Source organism: Sciurus carolinensis, chromosome 6 (genome assembly GCF_902686445.1).
Source record: "Sciurus carolinensis chromosome 6, mSciCar1.2, whole genome shotgun sequence".
In the NCBI taxonomy this organism is placed as follows: Eukaryota; Metazoa; Chordata; class Mammalia; order Rodentia; family Sciuridae; genus Sciurus; species Sciurus carolinensis.
In genome coordinates, this window is record NC_062218.1 from 29,047,280 (window position 1) to 29,059,462 (window position 12,183).

Below are 12,183 nucleotides of genomic sequence, written 5' to 3' on the forward strand. Positions count from 1 at the left end.
CTGCTGGTTGGGTTGTAATGCTCACAAAATAACTCAAGATGCAAGTTGGATTTCTGAAGGGTTGTACTTCTAAAACATGTCAGGTTTTTGTTCGCTAAAATAATTTGGTAAGACATATTGTTTATTTTTCATGACATTTCTAGGAGGAATTTAAATGTTCCCTAAGGATCTTTGAAAAGTACTTTGAAAAACTTGGCTATGGTATAGTTGTAACAATAGCCAACAAAACCAAAAATTATGGTTGACGTGTCAACATCAGGCCTTCACATCAGGTGCTATGTGTATGGTAACAGCAGACAACAGGGAAATTATCTGCAATTAGCCTTCTGTGCTCAACATACTGCTTTCACAAAATTCTAACTTGGAGAATCAACTTACATTTTTTCTAATTTATTCAGTTTTCCACCCTATCTGAGGAGTAAAGGAGAAGAATCACACATCTGGGATCACAAGTACCTACATAAATGCCTATAGTCTCAGAGACACCTAGTCAAGTAATCTCTAGAAAAATGAGGTAAAGAAAATTTAGATCAGTGCTTCTCAGGCCAGCAACTGCAGCATCTTCTGGGTAGAAAGGCAAACTCTCAGGTTCCACTGAGGTCCCCAAATTGTCTACACTTGGAGATGGGGGCCTTTCCATCTGTGTGTTGACAAGCTTTCCTGGAGATAATAAAGGATGTTTATACTTGACTACACTGATGTAGAGATGTTCCCACGGCTAAAATATATCTACCATGTAGGCAGTCTGCACTGGCTGGCATTTACCACATGGGTCCCGACAGTCCATTAGATAGTGCTGTGAGGCAGAACAGCATTGTGATGTGTCAGACAAATTTCTAAAAATGCCCAGTCCTGGTATTCCTGGTACTCAGATGATTTTTAAATTTCACCTCTCTTCTGTTCCCTCAGAGAACTCTTCTAACCTTGTGGTTTGCTCAGAACAGGGACATTGAGAAAGGAGAATGGTAGGAGGCCTTCCTTCAGGGAACAGACTGATGGTTGCAGCTCCCAGAAGCTTAGAGGAAGTACAAAGAACAGATCTTTTCCATAACCAGAAAGATCTGGTTAGTCATCTCTGATAACCTGCAAATACCATTTCTCTGACCAGGAAATCTAAGTTCCTTTGCAAGTTCCAGGATCTGGAAATTTCACCTGAACAGGCCCAGGCCAGCCTCAGCATATCTGGGAGGCCTGGCTTCAGAGCAGGGGAGCAGAAGGCATTCATGTACTTCACAGTTTGACAGGGAAGGGGGAGAAAGAGGAAACAATGGTGACTATTGCCCCAGAAAACCCCAGGTAGTGACCCAGAGTCTCAAGAATCAGCATGGGTGCTTGGCCAAGTAGGCAGTAAGTAACTCCTGGGTACTCAGTCTTCCATAACATTTGACACTAACTCTATCCTCAGGTTGTGCTTCTCTACCTTCCCTTCCATGCCACATGGCAGGTGCATCTGAAATAGATACAGATTCCCTTTCTCCTCAATTCACTCTTTGCTCAGTGTCAATTGCACAGGAATTCAAATCTGCCTGATATTTGAATTACTGCTTCAGCATTTATTTTCTAGTTGTCTAACCTCAGGGAGATTTCTCAAGTTCTTTGAGTCTTAATATCTTTACCTATAAATGAAATTAATAAAGCCTACCATCCAGGTCATTATGAGAATTAAACTAAATAATGTAGGTAAAGTACCCCAAGGACACACTCAATATATGCTATGCTTTTTTATTTCTCATCTTCCTACCATGTGTGGATGTAGTAGTGGGTATTTTTAAGCTACTGGAAAATGTGATCATCATACTTCACCAGAGAATAATCACCTTGTTTTCATATGCCAAAGTGAAACCAAGACACAGCAGAGCAAGAGCTCTCATTTAAAAAAGGATACATGCACTTTTTTTTTTTTTTTTTTAATTTGTTCAAACAATGATCTGGGCATTTCACTGAGAGATGAAACTAAAATTATACTGTGTGGAAAGGATCTGATCATTACCCCCAGCCTATCTGCAAAGCCTCAGACTGAGGCTCTGTCCTAGATGGCTCTCATCAAAGTGGTCTTTGCTCAACTCATTCCATTTTGTTAATTTCCCAGCAGAGACCGCAGTTACCAAATATATCCACTGAAAGATCAGGTTGTAATAAAATCCTGCATTGTCATGGTTGAAACCACATAGTATCATCTCCTTAAAGGAACTCTTTTAGCTCCTGAAAGTGTTTCACCTGCACAGTTTACCCATATAGCGTGGGGTCACTGAATGGAGGCCAGTCATGGGCACGATGCAGGCATGGTCTTCCCCCACTTCTAGGCTCACATGGTAACAGAGATTCATGGTCTGCCAGCTTGCCTGCTGTACGTTACGCCCCTTTCCAGGGGTCATACCTGGCTCCAGGGTTCCACCTGCCACTCCTCACAGGGCTCCAGGTTACAGCTCATGCTCTGCGGGGGAGGAATGCCAGCCAGGAACTGGCAATGAAAGGGTCTCAGGCTCCGGTGATGGTCCCAACTGTACACGCACTGAATCTCCCGGATCTTGAAGCCCCCACTGCAGTTTCGGGAACACTGTGGAGAGTAGAAGCAAGAGTGATGCCCAAGTCCTTGGTAACAGGCCTCCGTTTCCCTCCACCACACAGGTTCCAGGCTTCCAGTCAGGCAGAGCGCTTAGCACTAGTTCAAATGAACCCTTCACAGGCTACAGAGAGGGCACCACATAGCAGCTCCCCTGGTCAGGGTTCCCCAGGGTCAGGAAACACATGCATGAAGAGTGGGGGTCGAGATGTCTGACGGGGGTGGGTGAGCCTCAGGACTGACTTCTGTAACCTGGGATAACACGTAACTGTCCTCACAGGCTGTTCCAAGATTATAGACATTGGAGTCCGGGAGTGCCTGCTGGCAGTTCGTCTCAGGGGGTTGTCACTCCTGCTGGGCATCTATAGTCATTGCAGGTGAAGCAGTCAGCCATGTAAACTTACTGGGATGGGCATCTGGACTCTCACAGGGGAGACTTCTGATCAGACACCGCCATCTCCACCTCAGAATCCTGCCCCAAAGAGGATTCCTCCCTGCCTTTGAACGTCTTAGAAAGGGCCTGTATTCCCAGAGATGAAGTGAGTAACTGCTCAGTGGTTTGACTCATGGGAATGAGCAATACTGTCCTTGTCCCCAGTGTCATTCTTCCTCCCATGCTGTCATCACCTGCCTCCACCACGGAGCATTTTCAGGGCGTACACCTGTAGAAAGCCATGATAGGGCCCTACTCCTCCCTTCTTCTTATACCCCCAGCTCTTGAGTAGCAGTCCTTGCATCTGTCTCAGGAAACTACTCAGTGCACAGTTCAGCTGCAGCCTGTTGACCTCCTCTGGACAAAGGTAAACGTTGAAGGACCTAACTTGCCCACAGCTGGGTCTTGGTCTCTGGCTGTTTAGAACATAATGCCTTCCAGATTCCTTCGGCTTCTGCATCCTGGTTTTTCAAGCTGCCCACACTCAGATGGGGACCTGAGATAGGCAAAATGAAGGTAGACACCTATGCTCATCAACCCAGATACTCCTTAGGTTAACAATGTGTCCTTGTGGTCCATATGTCCTGAATTTTCCTTCTTCCATCCTCTGTGTGACTCATTACTGCTCTCTCTTTAGGCCTCAGCTTAAATGAAACACTTTTTAGAAAGAGAGGTCTTCCTTGAATACTTGAACTAAAGGAGGCACTTCCTCTTGCTAGTTATCTCAGATCCTTCTCATTTCCATCACAGTAAACAGAAAGGCAGAGTAAGTCATTTATGTAGTGTATCCACTCTGTTAGATCACCATGAAGGCAGAACCCTGCATGCCCTGTTCAGCATTTATCTCAAGCACCGCTAGGATAAGGCCCATGGTCGATGGTCAATGTGGATTTGAATAAAAAAAAAAGAAAAAATGAGTTCTGAGAACATGCCAGCAGGAGGGGTTCCTAGTGCACTAAAGTGATCTCTGGTCACCACAGAATGAAGAGCATCATTCTTTACTCTCTCAGTCCTGCATCAATGACCTCATTGGCAGTCTTGGCTGAGAAAATGCACCACCAAGAAAGCTGTCTACTACTTTGAGTGTTTCCTCAGGCTTTCCTTTTTGTATGCAAAAGGTTAAGCTCTCCTTTTGGCTATGGTGAAATAGTCATGCTTGCAGGGTGTGGTTGAGGAAAGCAAATTTCTCAAGACCCTTCAGTAGGTAGATCCCCCAATATGACTTCCCCTTCTTCCACTCCCGAGGAGACTGTACCACGTAACTTGACTTCAAATCTTGGTCTGTAAAAGGGCTCATGTGACAAAGGGGCAAACAGAGGCTCTAAAGCTTACATAAATCAGGTACGTTTAACTTCTTGGAAATAATCAACATTCTCCTGCCATGCAAGAAGCTCATAGAGAATAAAAGTAACTTCTAATTTAAAATTAACTGTCCAACAAAGGAGAAAGCATGCTATAATACCCACAAAGCAATCATTTGTATGACAAGCAGATTCTGGAAAATAACACATAGTTAAAACAAGAAGCCTCTTTATTAGGAAAAGGGAATTTAACAAGACTTAAGCGCAAAATGGGTTTTATTTTCTTATTTTCATTTCTTGCTATAATCTGCTATTCCTAAATTTAATTTTCAAATTGATATTCTTCTTTTGTCAATAGCATATTCACATGTAGTAAGAAATGAAATGTGCTAATAAGTCAGTAATGAGGGAAGACACTGAATCTATGACTTTTTTTATTCCATTTTTTTTGCACTGTAGGAGTCTTGTTAAGGAAGTCAGTTCCTAAGCCAACATGATGGAAATTTGGGCCTACTTGTACTTCTACTAGGTATAGGGTCTCTGTTCTAATGTCTAAGTCCTTGATTCACTTTGAGTAGAGTTTTGTGCAGGGTGAGATAAAAGGGTTTAATTTCATCTTGCTACATATGGATTTCCAGTTTTTCCAGCTCCATCACTTTATTGAAGAGGGTATCTTTTCTCCAATGTATGTTTTTGGCACCTTTGTCTAGTATGATATAACTGTATGTGTGTGGGTTTGTCTCTGTGTCTTCTATTCTGTATCATTGGTCTACATGTCTTTGGTGCCAATATCATGCTGTTTTAGTTACTATAGCTCTGTAGTATAGTTTAAGGTCTGGTATTGTGATGCCTCCTGTCTCACTTTTCTCGCTGAGGATTGCTTTGGGTATTCTGGATCTCTTATTTTTACAAGTAAATTTCATGTCTGCTTTTTCTATTTCTATGAAGAATGTCATTGGGATTTTAATAGGAATTGTATTAAATCTGCAGTGCTTTTAGTAGTATGATCATTTTGACTGCTAATTCTGCCTATCCAAGATATGGGAGATCTTTCCATATTCTAAGGTCTTCCTCAATTTCTTTCTTTAGTGTTCTGTAGTTTTCATTGTAGAAGTCTTTCACCTCTTTCGTTAGCTTGATTACCAAATATTTTAATTTTTTTGAGATTATTATGCATGGGATAGTTTTCCTAATTTCTCTTTCAAAGGATTCATCGTTTATGAAAAGAAATGCATTAGGTTTGTGGGTGTTGATTTTATATCCTGCTACTTTGCTGAATTCATTTTTGAGTGCTGGAAGTTTCCTGGTGGAATTTTTTGGGTCTTCTAAATATACAATCAGGTCATTAACAAATAGGGGATAGTTTGAGTTCTTCTTTTTGTATTCGTATCCCTTTAATTTTTTCCTTCTAATTGCTCTGGCTAGAGTTTCAAGGACAATGTTGAATAAAACTGGTGAAAGAGGGCATCCTTGTCTTGTTCCAGTTTTTAGAGGGACCACTTTCAATTTCTGAACCATTTAATATGATGTTTGGTCCATGTAATTTCTAAGGAAATGATTATCCCAGTGAAGTGAGAGTGGAACTTTAGGAATTGAAAAACATTTGGTAAGGTCGGGATATAAAACATTTCTTGAGATTTTTCTGGATAGAGAAGAGAATTTGTAGGCAAGCATTCAGTCCTTGCTGGTCCTGAGTTTGTTATGATTTGGAAGAGAAAGGGAAAAGAACCTACATTCATTCTTGAGAGAAAAATGGCAAAGAAACAGGGACAGGGAGGTTGCCAGGTATCAAAGCAATGAGTGGTAATTTTCTCAAGGAGTAGGGCCACTCTCCCTCTCTTCCCACAGATCAGGGCTTTACTATGTGAGAAGGGTCCTAAGGCAGATCAGTGACATCCCATGTCCCAGGTGAACCAGAGATGTCTGAAGAGACAACTCGTGGTCCTGTCTGGGGACACAAAAAGTCCATTAGATGAAGAAATGAACAGCTAGAGGGTCACCAGCATTCCCAAACTTCCAGAGTAATTTTTCTTTTGCTCTTTTCCTGTATCTCAGCTGCCAAGGAGAATTGGCTTCTTGAAAAGGAGACAGGGACCTACAGGGCATCCTATCCTGGACATGTGCTGCACATGGAGGGCGTATGCTCAGCTCAGAGCTCTGCCCTTTCTACCTGTCAGGTGTCCCTCAATCCCATTGCTGACTGATGTCTTGTAGCTTCAGTGTATCTCCCAGGGGCTGGCTCAGCTCCAGTCCAGGGTGACAGGCAGGTTGGGAGTGGATGTGTCTCAAATCATCAAGGCTAGATAGTCTGAATTGATACATCCTTTACACAAGAGCCTATGCAAACAGTTCAGTGGATAACCATAGTCATGTTAGCAAAAATGGTAAAAATCACACTTCAATACTGCAAATATACTTTTAAAAAGATTTGTCATATATACATGCATATATTAGTTGTAGATGGACACAATACCTTTATTTGATTTATTTATTTTTATGTGGTACTGAGAATTGAACCCAGAACCTCACACATGCTAGGCAAGTGCTGTACCACTGAGTTACAACCCCAGCTCCCTGAGGATATACTTTTGATGACCAAATTATTCTTTATGCCTTGGCTTGTTTTTTTTTTTTTTTCATTTTTTAAGTCTGGCAGATTAAACAAGTATGCTTGTTTTGTGAAGAGGTGCTGAGCCACAATTTAATTACATATATATATATCATAATTATATATATGATAATGCATAATTATTCATTATATTGATAAATTGAAGAAATTTAGCAGTATAATGAAATAGTGTAACATGCTAGACAAAGCAATTAATTACACTGATTTAACTTTTTTTTTTTTTTTTTTTTGCAGTGCTGGGGATTGAACCCAGGGCCTGTGCTTATAAGGCAAGCACTTTACCAACTGAGCTATCTCCCCAGCCCCAGATTTAACTTTTAATTCTAGTTTATCTTGTAAGAGAAAGGACATGCTGATAAAAACATGTGAGTTAATAAAAACTGTAGTTCTAAGACTTTTGGGTAACTTGAATCAGGCCTATGGTAATCCTGTGATTACTCATGCATGATTTTATAAAAGAAGAGACAGAAAAGAGTCAAGAATGGCTGAAGGGAGGGAAGAAACCCACTTTAGCAAGTGCCGATAGAAGATCCTTCCACCCACCACCAGGACACAACCTGGTAGATTACCTTGCTCCAATTTCCCACTTTCCAGCCGGCACACGGGCGAAGGTGGCATTTCTTGGCAGGGTCAGGCCTCTGGATGGCCGCACAGTCAGCATCCACATGGGTGCTGCACTCCACGCTTCTCCAGTAAGCCCCCAGCCCACACGTGGTGGAACACTGCAGCAGGGAGGAGAAGACACAGGACAGGCTGAGGGAGGCTTCCTCAGACGCCCCTCACTGGGACCCTGCAGGGAGGGGTTCTCTGTTCTGGGTGCTATGATTGCCACAGTAAAGTACCAACCATGGGCCCCACCCACACAAACCAGTCTGAATCTCCGGGTGTGGGGCCTTGGGATCAGTATTCAAAAAATTTCCCCAGGAAAAAGGTACACTCATACATTGCTGGTGGGGCTGCAAATTAGTGCAGCCACTCTGGAAAGCAGTGTGGAGATTCCTTAGCAAACTTGGAATGGACCTACCATTTGACCCAGCTATCCCACTCCTTGGCCTATACCCAAAGGACTTAAAATCAGCATACTACAGAGACACAGCCACATCAATGTTCACAGCTGCTCAATTCACAATAGCCAGACTATGGAACCAACCTAGATGCCCTTCAATTGATGAATGGATAAAGAAACTGTGGTATATATATACAATGGAATATTACTCAACTATAAAGAATAATAAAATTATGGCATTTGCAGGCAAATGGATGAAATTGGAGAATATCATGCTAAGTGAGATAAGCCAATCTCCAATATCCAAAAGAGGAATGATCTCACTAATAAGCGGATGATGACACATAATGGGGGGTGGGAGGGGGGCAAGAATGGAGGAAGGAGGGACTGTGTAGAGGGAAAAGAGAGATGGGAGGGATGGGGGGAAGGAAAAAATAATGGAATGAATCAAACATCATTACCCTATGTAAATGTATGACTACGCAAATGGTATGCTGTTACTCCATGTACAAACAGAAACAACACGTATCCCATTTGTTTACAATAAAAATAAATTTAAAAGAAATTTCCCCAGTTAATTTTAATAAGTAATTGGAAATCCTTGACTGATGGATGGAAGAAATGTCAATGCAAATGGAAATAAACTTCCTTTAAAAAATTATCCTGGCACGAATGCCCAGGGGAAAACAGGCACACAGCCACATTTCATGCCAATGCTGTTCAGAGTGGATGTCAGAGCCAAGCCTCTGCCTCTTACTTCAAGCCTGCCTAACACTGCAATCAAGTTATCCCCCTGATTCCTTCTCATGATGAACCTGTGGTATAGAAGGCATTAATGTAGTGTAGAAAAAGAAAGCACAGCTTAGGGAGCTGGCTTGCCCAGGGAGTAAGGTGAAGCGTTCTTCCTCCAAAATGAAGTATGATGTCTGTCACAGCAGTGCTTCTCAAACTCCAGTGTCTTGAGGAAGCACCTGAGGACCTTGCTGAGGGCAGGAGGTCAGTAGTGGGGCTGACCATCTGCAGTTGTAACAAGCTCACATGTGATGCTGGTGTGTTGGCTCTCGGACCACATGGGGTCTTCTGCAGACCATACTTTTTCACTGCTTGATCCACATTGGTGGTGAATAAATAAAAGAGAGGCAGGAGTCCCAGCCAAGGCCACCCAGTCACCTTTGCCATATGTACGACCCATTCCTCTCAAGGCAGATACCTCAGGTTTCGCTTGATCACGTTAAGTTTGTACAAATTTTCCTCCCACAATTCTTCCGTTTTATGTGTCTAATTCTTTCACAGGGTTGACTTTTCTTGCATTCTCTCTCCTGCTTATCCTTAGAAGGGGAGGTTCCTGAACGCATAAAATGCAGTTCTGAGCTAAGGCAAAAAAAGTTTCAGAGCTTAGGAAGTTCTGTCTTGAAAGTTTCTTTTTAGTTATATAAATCAAGAGAAGACTTAGGTTTCTTTTGCTTCATGTTCACCCTTCATATAATTTCATGTTTCATTTGAGTGCAAATTTTGTGTTATAACACAAATGTAACACAATAAGAGTTCTCATTATCAACTCTTATAAACCTAGTAAGACTCTGTATTACAGTAGATAAATTGTACAATCACAGAAAGGGAAGAGTAGCAAATAGCCTATATTATTTTATCCAAAGGCTCATTTTATCCTAAGGCTCTTCTCCTTAAAACTCATCAGGATTTGATTCATACCCTTCAGAAGTTCCTAGCACTTTCCCTCTGTATGATACTATGCATCTGCAGAGTAGAGATGATAATCATTGAAGAGCACTGACTACATTGTGCATTGATTGCACCGATGGTCCCTTGGGTCACACTTCCTCTTGCACATGCTCTTTGTAGAGGTATTTTTCAACTTCCCCCATCAAGGGACATGACCTGTTTCCTCAGCTCTCTAATTAGGGCTATTCCTGTGACTTACATTGTTCAATAGAATTCAGTGGGTGATACTGTGCTAATTCTTGAAAGATCTTGCTTTCCATGTTTGCTCTTGGGCCCCTGCCTTTGTCATGAAAATAAACTCAGGCTACCTGCTGGAGGATGACAGCTCACAGGAAAGAGAGGCAGGTATCCCAGCCAAGGCCACCCAGATCAGTCAGCCTTCACCTGGTCCTCCAGCAATATCTGATAAGCCAAGTTGAGATGAGGATAATCTCCCAGGTGAGAGAACTCAGTGTACAATTATAGTTCTGCATTTGGTTAATTGTGTGATCTTTTGAAGTTTTCCAAGTCCGTAAGCCTGTGGAACTGGTGACGACACCAGGGCCATCATGGCTGGTTGGTGTGAGGACTAAAGCTCACTCATGCCCCCGGCTTTGCAGGTGGTCCGTGCTCTACAACCATGACCTATTAAAACAACACACCTGCAAGCCAGGACCATGAGCCCCACTGTCCAGATACTGGGGGGCAACAGAGTTTAGAGAGCATGCTCAAGGTCACAGAGACAGTATACTGTTAATTTCACATTAGGACAGGGAAATACAACATTTAGCCAACCCAGGGAAGTTGCTAATGAGATCAAATTCCCAGGTTAGCAATGATCACATTAAATCACAGGGATGGCTATAATTCTTCGTATTGTTTTTCATGTTGCAGATAAATGCACATTGACTCTGGGGCTCTGAATCTAGTCCTACTCACAAACAGACATTTGTTTAATTCTTATCAACAGTTTCTATTTATGCAATAATCAATAGTTCAAAGCAAACAAGAGGAAGCCCATGGAAGGCAGTAAAAATAAAAATGGGATTCTGTCAATTAGATTTTTAATTACATTAAATTACTTTCAAATTGGGAGGGGAGAATGGGAGAAGAAAAGTGTATCCTGAAGAGGTTGAGAGACAACTTCATTTTGTCTTGGGACACACCCATGTCATAGCTAGTGACTCTGAAGCAACCAATTGATCAGGTCAAGGAGCAGGCCTTGGGGTGCTGAGAGCTAAAATTGGTGCTGAGGTTGCATTGACATCATGGGAAAACTGTTTTGAAAGGCTGTGGGAAATTATGCTGTCACTTTCATTCTGTGTGACTATACAGCCTACTTTCAATTGACCTAAGGGATCTGGCTGAATAAGGAGCTGACTCAATGAGAGGTGAATTTCTTTCAAAATAAGAGCCAAAGCAGTGCACAGTGCACACAGCACCTATTTTTCTGTTTTGTAAATACAGATCAGAGCAAGCACTTCCTGAATGTTTCCCGTGTGCCTGATGCTCATTCCTTTTATTTCATAATAATCTTATGAGTCCAGCATTATCATCATCCCCAATTTACTGACGGGAAAACGGAGGCAGAGTGGAAGGTACATTTTGTAAATGAGTCTGTTTTCAAGTCCAGAAAGTCCAGTTTCAAGCTTTATGCCATTTAAAAGTAGTAGCTTGGTTTTGGAGTTAATTACTTAATTTTTGGAATCACAGTTGGTAAAAGAGATGTTTTATGTACAATGAGGGCCTTGGACAGCCTTTTTTACAGACATTGTGAAGACATTGTGAGAGAGATTTCAGACCAAACCCTAAGGAACTTCGGCAATTACTTCCTTGCTTAAGAATCACAAAAGATTTATGGAAGAGGAAGTTTGATTCTGAAGAACAGGTATGATATGAAGAGGCAGAGGAGAGGGGGAAGAAATTCCAGCCAGAGGAAACAGCATGCATAAAGGCACTGTACGGGGAGGGAAGGGGTTTAAAGGAAACTGAGCAGTCTAGATTGTTGAAGCGAAAGATGGAAGAAGACAAGTAGGAGGCAATAAGGGTGAAAGCTGGATCACGTGAGGCTATGGAGGCTGCTGGATGCTAGGTCAGCATGGATTTTATCTGACTGATAGGTAATGAGGGAACATCAAAGATTTTGTGAGCGGGAGTTTGGAACCATTTCAACAGTCCTTTTGGATCAGCAGTCTTGCATCTCTTGCGATGGTGTATGGACAAGATTGGAGAAGGGAGAGGATGGAGCTGCCCAGACCAGCATGGTGCAAGGTGTCCTAGGCAAGAGTAGGAAATGAGGGTCCCGCATTCTCAAGTACTGGGCAGTTTAGACTGGAAATTTCTTTATGAGGGACTTCCCTGGACATTCTGGAACTTTTCTTGTCCTTAGCTTTCCAACACTGCACGCTGGCTGCAGTCCCTTCCCTATCATTGTAACAGTGACCCCACTCATGTTCCTATCCTCCTAACACCCAACTGGAAACCATGGACTTCAACTGACAGAGGAACTAGAGGAGATGACAAATGACAAAG

The 12,183-nt window shown here is 42.3% G+C and overlaps 1 protein-coding gene across 1 annotated transcript in view; it reads right to left on the bottom strand.

Annotated features, from left to right (window-relative positions):
* Nucleotides 1-12,183, bottom strand: part of Adamts12 (ADAM metallopeptidase with thrombospondin type 1 motif 12) — a 319,480-nt gene that overhangs the window by 18,718 nt on the left and 288,579 nt on the right. Inside the window, exons 20-21 of the mRNA XM_047556801.1 lie at nt 7,496-7,648; nt 2,378-2,557 (exon numbers count right to left, since the gene is read on the bottom strand). Of these exons, the coding sequence (XP_047412757.1) occupies nt 2,378-2,557; nt 7,496-7,648 (333 nt within the window). The remainder of the gene's footprint in view (nt 1-2,377; nt 2,558-7,495; nt 7,649-12,183) is intronic.